General features: G+C 48.9%; 1 protein-coding gene across 1 annotated transcript; it reads left to right on the top strand.

Annotated features, from left to right (window-relative positions):
* The first annotated feature begins 1,922 nt into the window (after positions 1 to 1,922).
* On the top strand, positions 1,923 to 4,119 carry LOC109764147 (cationic amino acid transporter 8, vacuolar). The gene has a single exon (XM_020322993.4). The coding sequence runs from the start codon at positions 2,047 to 2,049 to the stop codon at positions 3,832 to 3,834; it is 1,788 nt and encodes a 595-aa protein (XP_020178582.1). The 5' UTR covers positions 1,923 to 2,046; the 3' UTR covers positions 3,835 to 4,119.
* The last annotated feature ends 14,783 nt before the right edge of the window (positions 4,120 to 18,902 follow it).

Here is an 18,902-nt window from a genome sequence, read left to right as displayed (position 1 = left end):
CGACACAACATACCACATGTAGACACGAGCATGTGTCTGGATCACATCATCAGTGGCATCCGGAGGGCACATCGCAAAGTGAGTTTGAATCCACGTGAAAGCAGCTCCGGCTGCTTTCCTTTCCCTCTTCTTCTCTTCTCCCTCCTCTACATCAGCCTCAGCCTCAGTAAGAGCCATACCAATAAGAGGAATCATCTGCTCGCGCCACCCATCAGAATCGGTGCTCATACAGAGAGGCATCCCGTCGATAGCAAGACCGGTGATCAACGAGACATCCTCGAGCGTCACGGTCATCTCCCCAGTCCGAAGATGGAAACTATGCGTCTCCGGCCTCCACCGATCAGCAAGAGCGGACACCAGTGGAGCGTTCAGATTCGGCGTGGACCGGCTGACCAACTGAATCCACGGGAGTAGTCCTGCCTGCTTGATGTACGGTGTGTACCGCTCAACGTAAGGCATGGCAGGACCAGAGACCCCGTGATACCGAATCTTCAAAGGTTCAAGCTTCTGCAAAAAACAAGTAATGACAAATCTTAGGGCATGTAAATTTCAACTTAAGGCAAATTTGCAAAATATTTAAATTACTCGTTATTACCATCTCCTTCTCGCGCATCATGTAGGCCCGGTGTTTCGTGTCGTAGACATCGTCGAGAAGCCAAACCATCCTTACAAATTTCAAACAATAAACATATATGAGTTCATCTCAAATATCGGTAAACACTCAACATTTCATATGTGTTCATCTAAACATCTCATATGTATTCATCTACAAGAATCTCAACATCTCCTTCTCACACAATGAATAAATGATTGTAAATTATCATATATATCTAGTATGTCATATGTGTTCAAGTAAATCAACATCTCATATTTCAAATAAACTCAACATTTCATATATATCTAAAAAAACTCAACATCTCACATATAGCTACAAAACTCAACATCTCATAATTATCTACAAAACTAGGCATCTCATATATATTTAAAAAAATTACAATCTAGGTTTCACTAACAAGAATCATATAGTGGGGGGGATCAAAGGTTCCACCTAATCTTGGGCAAACAAAGATCCAAACCAAGCAAATCAAAGGTTCCACCTAATCTTGGGCAAATCCCTAAAATTGCAACGCATTTACGGAGGAAAAGAAAGGAAACGGAGGAGTTTACCTAGTAGGAGGGATTGGAGATCGAATCCGGGCCTCAAAACTTCAGATTTGAGAGGGTGTGGGGGGGATCCGAAGGGGGCGCCGCCGCCGCCGCTCTCTGTAAACAGAGCAACTTCCTTAGAGGGGGAAGAACTGCTGGGAGGGGCTGGCCCGATGCGGCTTAAGTCAATGTGCAGCGCCCAAGCAATAGGCGCTGCACTTTACACAGTGTGGCGCCTAAGCCTTAGGCGCTGCAGTGCTGTATGTGGGGCCGCAACTGGACCAGGGCTGCCACGCTGGTAGGAGGTGCGACGCCTAAGGCAGAGGCGCTGCATGGTAGTGTGCGGCGCCTAGCTGTCGGGCGCCACACGAAAGGGTCAGCCGAGTGAAATTTTTTCGAAAGCAGGTCAGTTTGTGATTTGATTTCGCCCTCAGGTCAAATATGTGATTTCTGCCCCACAGCTGTCGTTCCCAGTTATTGGGGTCCAAAATATATTATTTCCTAATAAATTTTTTTTCCGAGATTCTTTCCTAATAAAAAAGACTTTTTCTTTTGAAGTATAAGATATATACTCTGTACTACGTACGTATTTGGCTCCATCTATACAAATACAACGTACTTATTTGACCTCCTATGCGGTGCCCCTCGCATCAAACGGACCAGAGGCATGCAGCCAGATGGAACGGTCGCCGCGCCGCACGGTAAGACAGCGGTTGGTGCGTGTGCTCAACGGAAACGAAGTATTTAAGATTTTCTTTTTCAGGTTTTCGGTAGTTTGTTAGTTGAGATAATATCGGAAACGAATTACAATCCTCTCGTAACTCGTCTATATTCACTCGTCAAATCCCAGCCTTTCCCAGCAGTAGCGTCCAAGTTCCAATCCCAATTGCGTGCGCAGCGATGGCGGCTGGGGAGCCGCCGCAGCAGGGCCGGAGGTACTGGCGGTGGAGCAAGGCCGATTTTTTCCCGGAGCCGTCGTTCCAGAGCTGGCGCGCGTACGGCGGCGCGCTCGCGGCCACCGCTCCGCGCCTGCGCGACCGCGTGGCCGCCCGATCGTCCGAGGCCGTAGAGGCGGGGACGCTGCTCGCGGAGAGCGAGAACCCGCTGCGCCGCTGCCTCTCCTGGGTCGACCTCGCCTTCCTCGGCTTCGGCTCCGTCGTCGGCTCCGGCGTCTTCGTGCTCACCGGCCAGGAGGCGCGCTTCGACGCCGGCCCCGCCATCCCGCTCGCCTACGCCGCCGCGGGCTTCTCCGCTCTGCTCTCGTCCTTCTGCTACGCGGAGCTCGCCACCGAGATCCCATCTGCCGGGGGGTCCTTCTCGTACCTGCGGGTCGAGCTCGGCGACATGGCGGCGTTCCTCGCCGCCGGGAACATACTGCTTGAGGCCGTCGTGGGGGCGGCCGGCCTCGGGCGCTCCTGGACGTCCTACCTCGCCGCGCTCTTCGGGCTCGACACCGACGCGCTCCGCATCCACGTCCCGGCGCTCGCTGAAGGCTTCAATCTGCTCGATCCCATCGCCGTCGTCGTCCTCATCTGCACCTCCGCCCTGGCCATGTCCGGCGCGCGCCTCACCTCCACCATCAACTCGCTGGCGTCCGTGATCGGCATCGTCATAATCGCCTTCGTCATCGGCGCGGGCTTCTCGCACTTCCACTCCAGCAACCTCGTCGAGCCGACCTTCTTCCCCTTCGGGGCCGCCGGCGTGTTCCGCGCGGCGGCGGTGGTGTACTGGTCCTACACGGGCTTCGACATGGTGGCCACCATGGCGGAGGAGACCAAGAACCCCGGCCGGGACGTGCCGCTCGGCCTCCTGTCGTCCATGTCGGCCATCACCGTGGTGTACTGCGCCATGTCCCTGGCGCTGGTCGGCATGCAGCGGTACAGCGAGATCGACCCCAACGCCGCCTACTCGGTGGCGTTCGCCGCGACCGGGCTCAAGTGGGCGCGCTACGTCGTGGCGCTCGGCGCGCTCAAGGGCATGACGAGCGGCCTCCTGGTGGGCGCGCTGGGGCAGGCGCGCTACACCACGCAGATCGCTCGTACGCACATGATCCCGCCATACTTCGCGCTCGTGCACCCCAGGACCGGCACGCCCGTGTACGCCACCATGGCCGTCACGCTCGGCGCCGCCTGCGTCGCGCTCTTCTCCAGCCTGGACGTGCTCGCCTCCGTCTCCTCCATCAGCACGCTCTTCATCTTCGCGCTGGTCGCCGTCGCGCTGCTCGTCCGCCGCTACTACGTCGCCGGGAGGACCCCGGCCAAGCAGCTGCGCACCTTCCTCGCCTTCCTGGCGCTGGTGGTCCTGTCGTCCATCGGCCTCTCGGCGTACTACAACTCGCGCTACGCCAGGCGGTGGCCGGGGTACGCGGTGTTCGGCGTGGGGTGGGCGGCCGGCGCGGCGGGGCTGGCGCTGGCAGCGAAGCAGCAGCGGCAGCCCAAGGTGTACGGCGTGCCGCTCATGCCGTGGCTGCCGGCCATGTCCGTGGCCACCAACCTGTTCCTGATGGGCTCGCTCGGGTCCATGGCCTACCTGCGCTTCGGCATCTGCACGGTGGCAATGCTCGTGTACTACGTGTTCTTCGGCGTGCACGCGACGTACGACGTGGCGCACTCTGCGACGGCGGCCGACGTCGTGGCCGAGAATGTCGAGCAGGGGAAGATTGTGCCAGGGTCCACGCTGCCGGCATGAGACAGTGAGAGTGGTTTCTAGTTGGAGGAAGTCATATTGCCATGTCGGTCTGTGAACTTTTAGGCTACATTTGGTGGCTGGTTACTCGAATTGGTAGCATAGTTAGTTGGGACAAAGATTCCGGATTCAGATTTTTTTTTTTACTCCATGAGCAGAGCTAGTTCCATAGCTAGTACAGTACTCTCTTCGTCCAAAATAAGTGTTATTGATTTAGTACAACTTTGGGGGACAGAGAATATATAATTTATCTTGTTTTCTGTACAAGCTAAAACAGTTTTTATTCAATTAAGCTTTGCACCTGTGTGATCTTTCGTCATTGTTAAAGTTTCTTATTGAAACAGTAAATTTAAGAAAATGAACGTCGTTCTTATTTTTCAGCTGTGACGTCGTATTCTTTTGAAAAGAGTGAAATCATGCCTTTTAGCGTGATAAAAAAGGCTTAAAGCCGTGTTTCATAAAGCAGTACTGTAGTAGTACTATGTCAGCGCACTCACTAGTAGTATATTACAGATTGGCAGGAAATGCCAAACAATGGCACACATGTTTTCACACAGATTATGTATTCAATCGCAACGTGGTTCAAGAACAGAGCACGTGCTCCTCGGTTCCATAACTCACTCTGAAATGATTCCTCTTCACTCCATGTTGTTCATCATCTTCTGATGTGTTCCTCTTCTGGTGTGTTCTTTTCGTCCGGTGCTAAAACCAAGTTAAACTTGTAAATGATCTCTATGTTGTGCAAAATATGTTGGATTGTTTCCCTGCAAGAAAATGAGAGACTAGAATATGTTGGATTGTTGAATGTTGATGATCCTTAAATAGTTTTGTGGATATTCTTTTTTTACCCACTAAAGGAGGAGATTAGATATCATGATTCTAAGCTAAAAAATAGGTATCCTCAAATAGATGGAGCATCAGCTATTCGTTTTAGCATTTACATACCCTTTTTTGTGCATAAATTAGATATGGGATGGTTCAGTAGAGTATGCTACTCCCTCCGCTCCAAATTAATCCAAGTATGTTGACCAAATTTATTGGAAAACTAGATCATCGAAGGCGTGCGTTGCCGCGCCCATCTATGTTACAATATAATGATAATAGGTATTACGAAATCGCTCGATGTATTATTAACAAGAATGGTAAGCTTTGGGACTATACTTGGAGGAATTGCAAAGCATTGAGGTTAAACTTACCAGAAAATAAATGTCAAAATTCGGAGTGCAAGATACTCAATTGAAAAGTAGTAACTATATATCATTATAATAGACTCCTTGAGATGAATTAATGCTACAAATTTTCCATGTCAAATATGTATAATGCAATTCATAGACACAAAGCTCACTCCAGCCTTTATGAAAAATAAAGATCTGCAATTAGCTTGGTTATTAAGTGAGAGGCTTCAAAACACATTATCAAACATTGCACATGTCTTTTTTACAGGCCGTACTGCCAAATCAAGCACTCAAATACAAGAGACCTTTAAAAAGTAACAATCATACATCAACAAAACTTTGATCTAGCCCCCTGCCACACCATCAGTAAAAGGTTAAGCTTTAACAAATGTCAAATGCTCCTACATCGGTTCTTAAGCAGATCATTTGAAAGTTCACTCTTGATTGGAGTTATATTGTCAGCCACCTCAATTTTTTTTCTCCAGCCAAAAACACCACCTTCTGCTCCAAGGTGAATAAATGTCAAATGCTACTACATCTGTTCTTAAGCAGATCATTTGAAGTTCAGTCTTGATTGGAGTTATATCGTTTGCCACCTCAATTTTTTCTCAAGCCAAAACACACCATCTTCTGCTCGAAGGTGAACTTGATGTTTTCAGCTTGTTCAAAGAGAGGGAAAAAAACTTAAATCCATGTAAACCTTGGTAAAAGGGTTAAAGCTGCATAAATGTAGTTGTATAATTTTCAGCCTTTCAAAACCCATGCAGCTCCCCTTCATAAGCAACAAAACACATCACAAAAAAAAACACTACCATATTTTCACCAGGCAAACTTCATTCATGCAAGTGACTGGAAACACACACAAAAACGTGGTTGAAGAGAAAAGTTCCCTTCCTTAAGGGTACGTTGTTAGGTAGAAATGATGCACCCTTGTGGATCAAACATGGGTAAACGAGCTTACAACCATGCGCTCGAGCCAATAAATCGCCACTCGTTTACCTGGAAGTATACCTGGCCAAACCTCAGGCCGGGCCGGGCCTAGCCAAGCCCGAGGCAAAAAACCTAGGCCCGGGCCCGGCCCAGCCCGGTCATCGGGCCTGTTTTTTGGGCCCAAGCCCGGCCCGAACGCGTAAAAGCCCGTCGGGCCTCGGGCCGGGCCCCTTCAGAAAAGCGCAAAAATGACGGGCCTGGCCTGGCTATCGGGCTCAAAATCTAGGCCTGAGCCCGGTCCAGGAGCAGCGTCGGGCCGGGCCGGGTCGGGCTTTTTCGGGCCGGGTCGGGCTGCCCATGGCCAGGACTACCTGGAAGCAACAAAAATTTCAGAAAGTTTCAGGTGATTGGAGCCATGTGGATCAAACGCAGGTGGGCAAGCTTACAACCGGCCTTCCAGGTTCCCAGGTGTTGTTCTTGTACAAGTCCGGTCTAATTAGGTTCTGAAAATCATCAAGTTCCGATAGGATCGCCCGTTGATTTTTGTGTGTGTGCATGTAAAGCATACAATTGCGTTGAAATGAATAATCGGTAATATTAAACAGAAATATGTCAGGCCTAAATTTCATGAAAGAAACTCTTACAAAATTTAGGACGTAAAAAAATACACCATCGGGAAAATGGAAATGGATCCTACATTCTTTCAAAATAGATATGTTAGTTATTTAGTTCACAATGTCCAGAACGGATTTTAGGAGGACAAAATAGTATCCTATCTACTTGTTTCACCTAAGATGGCATACTTGTATATACACTAAAATGGAAGCTATGGTTACCTCCTTTTATGACTAAATATCTTCAGATTCATTAGTCATCCGAGAGGCTGAAACCATGACCCTTATATTAGTTTCTGTTTTCAAGTTCATATGCCTGCTACCGCTTTTCACAAAACAATTCTACGTGCAACCGACTCATGAAACCTTTAGCTTAATTAGCATCGGTTGTACTCCCTCTGTTCCTAAATACTCCCTCCGTTCCTAAATATCTCCACAACACATACCCATAAGGAAGAACACAGGGAGATCTACCCGAACATGATCTTGAATATTTTGTGCTGCTGGAGTAGAGAGGGTGAGCGAAGAGTGGACGGGGAGGAAGCATATATACATGCATCAGTTGGAAACTCAAGTGTGCAGACGAGACGTCGCCCCCAGACTTGAATGCCTGCTTCAAAACTGAAGTATGATTGTGTTAATTGAGGCTGGGTGGAGCAGTTTCCAGGAGATAATGCGCCATCATCGCCCGCGTCCCCCACACCTCCATACCTTGCAGGTGGATCGGCCCGACCCTCGGTTCACCTGCATCAGGCGTTTCTGCTCGATCCCCTCACGCTAGATTCGTTCGTGAGTGAATCGTGGCCTGGATTCGCGCGCGCTTCGGCTCGATCCCACCGCAGGTCGCCTGCTTCACCCGAATCGAGCGGCCGCCGCATCCGCTCTCGCTCGACCGCCCTTGATTCGTTGAGCGAGTTTTTTTTTTCTTTTACAGAAAGGGAATCGGTGAATCGCTTGTAGGAGAGGCCTTCGATGCGTTGGGCCGAGCACGAAAAGATGACCCAATTAACCACAGGCCTCCAAAATAGCTACGGGGAAGTAGTTGCCCTTGCAACGATAGGCCCAGTTCGCGGCAAACCTGGTGTTCAACTTTAGATCGGATGGCCAGGACGTTTAAAAAACGAAACCTAACGGCCAGAAATGCCTAATTCGTGAGGGGGCAGGGATTAGGCTCGGTTTTACTGTCCTAAATAAATAAATATATCAACATCTAGGACACCAAATTAGTATGATTGGATTAATTCTGAAACATAGTTTTGTATTAGCAGTGCGCCAAAGTCCTAAAACTATTCAAGGAGTGTCGAGTTTGTTCTAATATTATGAAAATACATATATGGGTCTAAACAAAATTCTAAGTGTGTCACCACAGTCCTATCTGCGCTGGCGCTGTATCAGCTTTGACTTGCATGGGTAGCAGGATGACTACTACTGACATGTTGCAATTTTTTTGCACCCCCATTCGGTGAGCACGGCATATCATCCTCTATGCCGGTCGCGTGCCACACCTTGGTTAGATCCAATGTGAAAAGCTCCCATCCTCCCGAAGAATAAGATATTCGTGTGGCAGCTACTGCGAAATTGCCTCCCCTCGGGGACAAAGGTACTCAAGCGGCAAGGCTCGGGAAACGGCATGTGCCCCCTCTACGCGGTACCAGAGACGGGGACCCATATCCCTATTCTCCTATACGGCGGCGAGGGTGATGTGGACGTTCGTACACGAGGCATTGGGGCCTGACTGGGAGGCCCTGAACCTTGTGGACTTCCTCCAGTATAGGGTTACACAGCCGTCGCGGCATCACCGTCTTTTCTGGCTAGTTTTTGCGGCGATGTCTTGGACATTATGGACAACTCGTAATAAAATGGTGATTGAGAAGGTCTTTTCGCCGAAGGTATTTGGCTCCTTCTTTAAATTCCTTACTTTTCTGCAGCACTGCCACCCACTCTCAAGGCAGTGTGACCGCGACCGTCTCGGCCTCATGGTGGATGCGCTACTGGCTACAGCGCGTCGGCTTTCGTCATCTTAGTGCCGCTTGGCGGCTGCCACCGTGGCTTTTTTTCCTATTTCTTTTATGCTTTCTTGGGCATCTCTGTGTTGTGGCCCCATCCGTCGTTTTTCTTTGAGATTCGGATGCTTGTTGTATGGGCCAGTGCTTTATCTATAAAGCAAGGCGAAAGCCTATTTCAAGAGAGAGAAAGGTCATCCCTTTTAATTTCATAAAACTCCTCCTTGCACATATCCTTTCCCTGTTATCCAACAATCTAGATTTAGATTCTCAATATGTACTTTTTTGACATAAGTCAATCTCGAATGTGAATTTCAATGTTATGATTGAATATGAATACTTGTTCTATTTTTTGGTATCTCTATGGCGGGTGTCTTATCAGTTACAGATTGTGAAGATCAACTTTATGATCTTGAAAGCTTCCTAGATGCCAAACCTTCATCTCCACCTCAAATGCCGACAGTCTACCTGGGCGCCCAAACGTCGTGAACATGATGAGCTAGCTCCGACGGCGCGCACAGGAACCACTATAACCTTCGCCATCCAGGATGGATCGTCTATACTGGGAGGAAGTGGGTATGAAGCCGTCCAGACTTTCCCGTCGAGTGGAAGGTGGCGGATGTAGGGCGGAACCTGCTAGTTGTTTGCTGCCACCGCCGCCCTCCCACATGTGTTGTCGGCGCCACGTCTTCAGTGAAGGCAACCACCGTCGCGTGGGAGTGGGTCGGGGCCGTTGTGTGGGAGAGCAAGACCAGCGGCGACGTAGACGTGGGATGGTGGCGATTGGATCGTGCAACAAAATCAGGGGAATGAGATAGATGGCCTGGTCGGACTGGTGGCTAGACGACACCCGTGTAGGTTTTGTGCAAAGAGAAGGGCCCCAAAATTAGAAGAGAGAACCTATTGGTGGGTTTTGTGCAAAAAATTACCGCATGGCAAGGGTCAACCTATCACCCATGCAAGTTAAAACTGATCCAACACGGATAAGACTGCGGGTGACACACTTAGCAAACTTTTAGGACCCAGATGTGCATTTTCATAGTATTATTATTACGTGATACCCCTCGAATAGTTTTAGGATTTCTGGTGCATTTTACTCTTCGTACTATGTATATTTGATATGTAGATTTCACCATATTTTTATAGACTTATAAAATTTAAGCAAGTTTGACTTGGGACAAACCTATAACTTCAGTTAATTTGGAAAACGAAGAAGTAGATGTCAATACTCAATAGCAATGTCAATAGAGTTCACCGTAATTTATTCCTTTTAGCTGGTAACAGAAGGAACGAGGAAACTGAACTAATCAGTCCGAATTGATGCAGACAATTCAGCTGTTTTCGTGCTTATTATGCATCGGAGGCCATTACACTTTTCTAGTTGTGCGTGCTTGAAATTTTGTTGTACCCTGTTCATCGTGTGTGTGTCGCTGTGAGAGCATCTCCAGCCGCGCCCCCAACTGGCCCCCCTAGGCGACTTTTTGGGCGCCAGCGCCAAAAAAAGCCCAGTCGCGCCCCCAGGACGACGAAAAGCGCCGGTTCGGTCCTTTTTTTGCCCGGCGGCCGCAGGCCGAACCCGACGCGCTGGGGGCGCTTGGGGGCTCCGGCGCAAGGGAAAAGCGCGGCTCGCCCACGCCGTCAGGTGAAAAGTCAAGATTTTCTTCCCCGACTCGCCTCCCACCCCCCGCGCTCTCGGCCGCCACTAGGTATATCCCGGCGCCGCCCGCCGCCCTTCACCGGTAGATAGCCATTCCCTGCCGGAAAAATAGCAGAGGTTCGCCGCGGCAGCCCCTCCGACACCAGCTGGGCGTTTCCGGCCGCCGTTTCCGGCCGCGGAGGGGCAGTTTAGCGGCGGGTGCACGCCCACCGCGCGCAAGGTGTTCGGCGATTTGCCTGCCTCGGCGATGGACTCGGATGACAAGGAAGTGCTCGCCGCGCTGCTGGAGGAGGAAGCCGAGGCCGACGTCCAGGAAGAAGAGCATCTCATGGTGCTCGTCGCCCTCGCCCAGCTGCTGGCGAGCAATGAAAAGCCGCGGCGAGGTGGCTCGGCGCCGGGGCGGGTGAAAGCAAAGAACCGGCATCGTCTCGAAGGCTACTGCATGCTCTACTCCGACTACTTCGCCGATGCTCCACTTCACTGCGACAGAACATTTCGGCGCCGTTATCGGATGAGCAGAAAGCTTTTCCTCGGGATTGTGAATTCCATTCGGGAGTTCGACAACTACTTCAAATGCAAGATGGATTGCACCGGCAAACTTGGATTCACCTCCATCCAGAAATGCACGACAGCGATGAGGATGCTTGCATACGGAGCTCCCAGTGACTCACAGGACGACTATGGCGCATGGCCGAGTCCACCAGCATAGAGTGTTTCTACAAGTTCTGTCGGGCAGTGGTGGCAGTGTTTGGACCGCAATACTTGAGAACACCCAATGCGGAAGACACTGCTCGGATCCTAGCACAGAATGCAGCAAGATGATTTCCTGGGATGCTTGGAAGCATCGACTGCATGCATTGGAAATGGAAGAATTGCCCATTTGCTTGGCAGGGGATGTACAAAGGCGCCAAAGGCGGTTGCAGTGTGGTACTTGAGGCGGTGGCCACACAGGACCTCTGGATTTGGCACTCCTTCTTTGGTATGCCAGGAACTCACAATGACATCAACGTGCTGCAGTGCTCTCCTGTCTTTGCCAAGCTTGTTGAAGGTCATTCTCCTCCGGTGAACTTCGAGATAAATGGGCGGCACTACAACAAGGGGTACTATCTAGCTGATGGCATCTATCCGAGATGGTCGACATTTGTGAAGACCATCAAAAACCCTGTGCCTGGAGGCAAGAACGCCTGGTTTGCAAAGATTCAGGAGGCTTGCAGGAAGGATGTCGAGCGGGCATTTGGTGTGCTCCAATCTCGATTTGCTATTGTCCGGTACCCCGCTCAGACCTGGTCGAAAGATCAAATGTGGGAGATCATGACCTGCTGTGTCATCTTGCACAACGTGATCATTGAGAGCGAGCAGGAAGAGCCAGTGTTTGACACTGAACCATACCACAGGCAGGGTCCTCTTGCCCAAGTTGATCACAAGCTACCGGCAACCTGGACTGCCTACCTCCGTATGCGTCAGGAGATCCAAGACCCACACGTGCATCATCAACTGCACCAAGATCTGATAGAGCACCTATGGAGGCTCAAGGGCAACACCGGGCGCGACGTGTGATGAAATATGAGTTTTTATTTGTTGAACTATATAATTTGTATTGAACTATTTGTTGTTGAACTATTTTGTTGAAGTATTTGAATTTTCTGTGATGAAATATGTGATAAAAAAATATTTATGCTGATAATTGAACACCGAGCCACGGCGAACCACGCCGAATATGGGCCTATTCTCGCCCATATGGGCCTTTTTTGCCGAAATGGGGCTTCAAAAGTGGGCCAAAATCGGCGATTGGGGGCGACGACTGGGCGCAAAACCGCCCCCAGCGCCGAACGAATCGCCGGCTCGCCCCCAGGGGCAATTTTTATGCGTCCTGGGGGAGCCAACGGCTGGAGATGCTCTGATGGATTGATGTTTAGAAACAACGGCAAAAGTTCCTGAATCCTTCAATTGATGATTGAAATTTTGGGTTTTTTTTTAAATTTGGCAAAAGACTTGCCATTTTCATTGATTAAGAAGAAAATAATTTCCCGGTTAATTAGCGGAAAATCGGGCTAAAACCTATACAAGCCAACCCATATGACATGGACACCACCCGCCAACTTGGCCACCGACATGAAACCAAACCCAAAACTGCAAAGAAGAAAGACATCCGTCGAGGAGTCGCAAGCGTCATCGTTATCACCGGTTGCCTCGAACGGGCGACTCCGACTTCACCATAGAGCTCCATCATCGAAGCCCACCCGCAAACAGCCGTAGAAGCCACGACGGCATATGCCAACAGTAGGCCATACGCGCAAGCAACCGACAGCTCCGACTTTGACGACGAGCATCGCAAGGGAAATATGCAGGACTTGCGCCGACCGTGCCCTCCGCAAACCACCACCGAGTGTCTGTCATCGTCACCGCCTGGACTCGCTCCACCGCAACTCCGACTTCAAAACAACCAAGCAACCAACGGAAGGGCACCTTGGACACGCCGGAAAGGACCGACTACCAAAGTCCACGCCGCGACCCGAGCTCCTCTTGACGCCATCATCGTTGCCAAAACAGAAACCAGCGCCCCGCCTCAGCAAACCACGCGGCGAAGATGCCGCCGTCCACCGGTCTCCCAGTCGTAGCCGGCTCCGAGACGATGCCCCCAAGGAGGAGAAAGACGCGAAGACGCCTCCATCGCCCGATCCGGCTGATCCGAGGTTTCCCTCCGGAGCCCAATCCGTGGAGAGGAGGAGCATACCTCCAAGACGACGCTTCCAAGAAAGGTTACAGCACCCCTGGGCGCCGCCTTCGCCGGCTCCGATGAAGATCGGAACAAGGATTTCTCCCGGAGTTGTGTCGACCACCTACCACCACCAACTACCGCCCACCAACCACCACACCAGCCGAGGCCGACCTCACTCTGGCCGCAGGATCCCATGATCCACCGCGCCCAGACACGCACCGCCCCCTGGCCGTAGCCGCCAACTGATGTCTACTACGCAACTTTATTCTTGTAGACACGTGTTGGGCCTCCAAGCACAGAGTTTTTTAGGACTGTAGCAATTTTTCCTCAAGTGGATGACCTAAGATTTATTAATCCGTGAGAGGTGTAGGATGAAGATAGTCTCTCTCAAACGACCCTGCAACTAAATACAAGAAATCTCTTGTGTCCCCAACACACCCAATACAATGGCAAATTGTATAGGTGCACTAGTTCGGCGAAGAGATGATGATAAAAGTGTAATATTGATGGTGGAAATATATTTTTATAATTTGAATAAATAAAAACAGCAAGGTAGCAAATAGTAAACGGGCACAAACACGGTATTGCAATGCTTGAAAACAAGGCCTAGGGTTCGTACTTTCACTAGTGCAACCTCTCAACAATGCTAATATAATTGGATCATATAATTATCCCTCAAAGTGCAATAAAGAATCACTCCCAAGTTCCTATTAGCGGAGAGCAAAAGATAGAAATTGTTTGTAGGGTACGAAACCACCTCAAAGCTATTCTTTCCGTTCGATCTATCCTAGAGTCGTACTAAAATAACGCAAGCTATTCTTTCCGATCGATCTAATCAAGAGTTCGTACTAAACTAACACCAAAGCAATTCATAATACTCAATCCTGTTGGAAATATGACCTAGAGGCAATAATAAATTGGTTATTATTATATTTCCTTGTTCATGATAATCGTTTATTATCCATGCTAGAATTGTATTGATAGGAAACTCAGATACATGTGTGGATACATAGACAACACCATGTCCCTAGTAAGCCTCTAGTTGACTAGCTCGTTGATCAATAGATGGTTACGGTTTCCTGACCATGGACATTGGATGTCGTTGATAACGGGATCACATCATTAGGAGAATGATGTGATGGACAAGACCCAATCCTAAGCCTAGCACAAGATCGTGTAGTTCGTTTGCTAAGAGCTTTTCTAATGTCAAGTATCAGTTCCTTAGACCATGAGATTGTGCAACTCCCGGATACCGTAGGAATGCTTTGGGTGTACCAAACGTCACAACGTAACTGGGTGGCTATAAAGGTGCACTACAGGTATCTCCGAAAGTGTCTGTTGGGTTGGCACGAATCGAGACTGGGATTTGTCACTCCGTGTAAACGGAGAGGTATCTCTGGGCCCACTCGGTAGGACATCATCATAATGTGCACAATGTGACCAAGGAGTTGATCACGGGATGATGTGTTACGGAACGAGTAAAGAGACTTGCCGGTAATGAGATTGAACAAGGTATAGGGATACCGACGATCGAATCTCGGGCAAGTACTATACCGGTAGACAAAGGGAATTGTATACGGGATTGATTGAATCCTCGACATCGTGGTTCATCCGATGAGATCATCGAGGAGCATGTGGGAGCCAACATGGGTATCCAGATCCCGCTGTTGGTTATTGACCGGAGAGTCGTCTCGGTCATGTCTGCATGTCTCCCGAACCCGTAGGGTCTACACACTTAAGGTTCGGTGACGCTAGGGTTGTAGAGATATTAGTATGCGGTAACCCGAAAGTTGTTCGGAGTCCCGGATGAGATCCCGGACGTCACGAGGAGTTTCGGAATGGTCCGGAGGTAAAGATTTATATATGGGAAGTCCTGTTTTGGTCACCGGAAAAGTTTAGGGTGTTATCGGTAATGTACCGGGACCACCGGGAGGGTCCCGGGGGTCCACCAAGTGGGGCCACCAGCCCCAGAAGGCTGCGTGGGCCAAGTGTGGGAGGGGACCAGCCCCAGGTGGGCTGGTGCACCCCCCCACCAGGGCCCAAGGCGCCTAGGGTTTGGGGAGGGGGCGCCTCCACCTTGCTTGGGGGGCAAGTTTCCCCCTCTCCCCCCTTGGCCGCCGCCCTAGATGGGTTTTGGGGCTGCCGCACCCCTTGGGGTGGAAACCCTAGAGGGGGCGCAGCCCCCTCCCTCTCCCCTATATATAGTTGAGGTATTGGGGGCTACAAACACATGAGTTTTCCTCTCCCTGGCGCAGCCCTACCTCCTCCTCCTCCTCTCCCGCGGTGCTTGGCGAAGCCCTGCAGGATTGCCACGCTCCTCCATCACCACGACGCCGTCGTGCTGCTGCTGGATGGAGTCTTCCCCAACCTCTCCCTCTCTCCTTGCTGGATCAAGGCGTGGGAGACGTCACCGGGCTGCACGTGTGGTTAACGCGGAGGCACCGTTCTTCGGTGCTTAGATCGGAATCAACCGCGATCTGAATCGCTACGAGTACGACTCCTTCATCCGCGATCTACAAGGGTATGTAGATGCACTCCCCTTCCCCTCGTTGCTAGATTACTCCATAGATTGATCTTGGTGATGCGTAGAAAATTTTGAATTTCTGCTACGTTCCCCAACAGTGGCATCATGAGCTAGGTCTATGCGTAGTTTCTATGCATGAGTAGAACACAAAGTAGTTGTGGGCGTCAATTTTGTCAATTTATTTGCCGTTACTAGTCTTATCTTGATTCGACGGCATCGTGGGATGAAGCGACCCGGACCGACCTTACACGTACACTTACGTGAGACAGGTTCCACCGACTGACATGCACTAGTTGCATAAGGTGGCTAGCGGGTGTCTGTCTCTCCCACTTTAGTCGGATCGGATTCGATGAAAAGGGTCCTTATGAAGGGTAAATAGAAATTGGCATATCTCGTTGTGGCTTTTGCGTAGGTAAGAAACGTTCTTGCTAGAATCCCATAGCAGCCACGTAAAACATGCAACAACAATTAGAGGACGTCTAACTTGTTTTTGCAGGGTATGCTATGTGATGTGATATGGCCAAAAGGATGTGATGAATGATATATGTGATGTATGAGATTGATCATGTTCTTGTAATAGGAATCACGACTTGCATGTCGATGAGTATGACAACCGGCAGGAGCCATAGGAGTTGTCTTAATTTATTGTATGACCTGCGTGTCAATGAAAACGCCATGTAATTACTTTACTTTATTGCTAACCATTAGCCATAGTAGTAGAAGTAATAGTTGGCGAGACAACTTCATGAAGACACGATGATGGAGATCATGATGATGGAGATCATGGTGTCATGCCGGTGACGAAGGTGATCATGCCGCGCCTCGAAGATGGAGATCTAAGGCGCAAGATGATATTGGCCATATCACGTCACTTTATGATTTGCATGTGATGTTTGTCATGTTTACATCTTATTTGCTTAGAACGACGGTAGCATAAATAAGATGATCCCTCACTAAAATTTTAAGAGAAGTGTTCCCCCTAACTGTGCACCGTTGCGAAGGTTCGTTGTTTCGAAGCACCACGTGATGATCGGGTGTGATAGATTCTAACGTTCGAATACAACGGGTGTTGATGAGCCTAGCATGTACAGACATGGCCTCGGAACACATGCGAAACACTTAGGTTGACTTGACGAGCCTAGCATGTACAGACATGGCCTCGGAACACAAGAGACCGAAAGGTCGAGCATGAGTCGTATAGAAGATACGATCAACATGGAGATGTTCACCGATGATGACTAGTCCGTCTCACGTGATGATCGGACATGGCCTAGTTTGACTCGGATCATGTATCACTTAGATGACTAGAGGGATGTCTATCTGAGTGGGAGTTCATTAATCAGATGAACTTAATTATCATGAACATAGTCAAAAGGTCTTTGCAAATTATGTCATACGCTTTAGTTCTACCGTTTAAGATATGTTCCTAGAGAAAATTTAGTTGAAAGTTGGTAGTAGCAATTATGCGGACTGGGTCCGTAAACTGAGGATTGTCCTCATTGCTGCACAGAGGGCTTATGTCCTTAATGCACCGCTCGGTGTGCTGAACCTCAGCGTCGTCTGTAGATGTTGCGAAACATCTGACATACACGTTTTGATGACTACGTGATAGTTCTAATGGTTTAGAATTGTGGCACCAAAGACGTTTGTGAAACGTTGCAGAACATATGAGATGTTCCGAAGATTGAAATTGGGATTTCAGACTAGTGCCCACGTCAAGAGGTATGGGACCTCTGACAAGTTTCTTAAGCCTGCAAACTAAGGGAGAAAAGCTCAATCATTGAGCGTGTGCTCAGATTGTCTGAGTGCCACAATCGCTTGAATCAAGTGGGAGTTAATCTTCCAGATGAGATAGTGATGGTTCTCCATAGTCACCGCCACCAAGCTATTAGAGCTTCGTGATGAACTATAACATATCAGGGATAGATACGATGATCCTTGAGCAACTCGCGATGTTTGACACCGCGAAAGTAGAAATCAAGAAGGAGCATCAATTGTTGATGGTTAGTAAAACCACTAGTTTCTAGAAGGGCAAGGGCAAAAGGGATACTTCATGAAACAGCAAATCATTTGCTGCTCTAGTGAAGAATCCCAAGGTTGAACCCAAACCCGAGACTAAGTGCTTCTGTAATGAGGGGAACGGTCACTGAAGCGGAACTACCCTAGATACGTGGTAGATGAGAAGGCAGGCAAGGTCGACAGAAGTATATTGGATATACATTATATGAATGTGTACTTTACTAGTACTCCTAGCAGCACCAGGGTATTAGATACCGGTTCGGTTGCTAAGTGTTAGTAACTCGAAATAAAAGCTACGGAATAAATGGAGACTGGCTAAAGGTGAGATGACGATGTGTGTTGGAAGTGTTTCCAAGGTTGATGTGATCAAGCATCGCATGCTCCCTCTGCTGTCGAGATTTGGCGTTTGCGTTGAGCATGATTGGATTATGTTTATCACAATACGGTTATTCATTTAAGGAGAATAATGGTTACTCTGTTTATTTGAATAATACCTTCAATGGTCTTACACCTAAAATGAATCTCGATCGCAGTGATACACATGTTCGTGCCAAAAGATATAAAATAGTAATGATAGTACCACATGCTTGTGGCACTGCCATTTGAGTCATAATGGTATAGAACGCATGAAGAAGCTCCATGTAGATGGATCTTTGGACTCACTCGTTTTTGAAAAGAGTGAGACATGCGAACCATGTCTATTGGTATGAAGAAACTCCATGCAGATGGATCGTTTGGACTCACTTGATTTTGAATCACTTGAGACATGCAAATCATACCACATGGGCAAGATGACTGAAAGGCCTCGTTTTCAGTAAGATGGAACAAGAGAGCAACTTGTTGGAAGTAATACATTTGATGTGTGCAGTCCAATGAGTGCTGAGGCACGCAGTGGATATCGATGTGTTCTTCCTTCACAGATGATTTGAGTAGATGCTGAGTGTATTTACTTGATGAAACACAAGTCTGAATTATTGAAAGGTTCAAGTAATTTCAGAGTGAAGTTGAAGATCGTCGTGATAAGAGGATAAAATGTCTATGATATGATCATAGAGATATCTGAGTTACGAGTTTGGCACACAATTAAGACATTGTGGAAAGTGTTTCACAATTAATACCGCCTGGAACACCATAGTGTGATGGTGTGTCCGAACATCATGACTGCACCCTATTGGATATAGTGCATGCCATGATGTCTCTTATGGAATTACCACTATCGTTTATGGGTTAGGCATTAGAGACAACCGCATTCACTTTAAATAGGGTACCACGCAATTCCGTTGAGACGACACCGTTTAGAGAAACCTAAGTTGTCGTTTCTTAAAAGTTTGGGGCTGCGATGCTTATGTGAAAAAGTTTCAGGCTGATAAGCTCGAACCCAAAGCGGATAAATGCATCTTCATAGAATACCCAAAACAGTTGGGTATACC

This window comes from Aegilops tauschii, chromosome 2 (genome assembly GCF_002575655.3).
Source record: "Aegilops tauschii subsp. strangulata cultivar AL8/78 chromosome 2, Aet v6.0, whole genome shotgun sequence".
Lineage (NCBI taxonomy): Eukaryota > Viridiplantae > Streptophyta > Magnoliopsida > Poales > Poaceae > Aegilops > Aegilops tauschii.
This window is presented reverse-complemented; position numbering and strand designations above follow the sequence as displayed.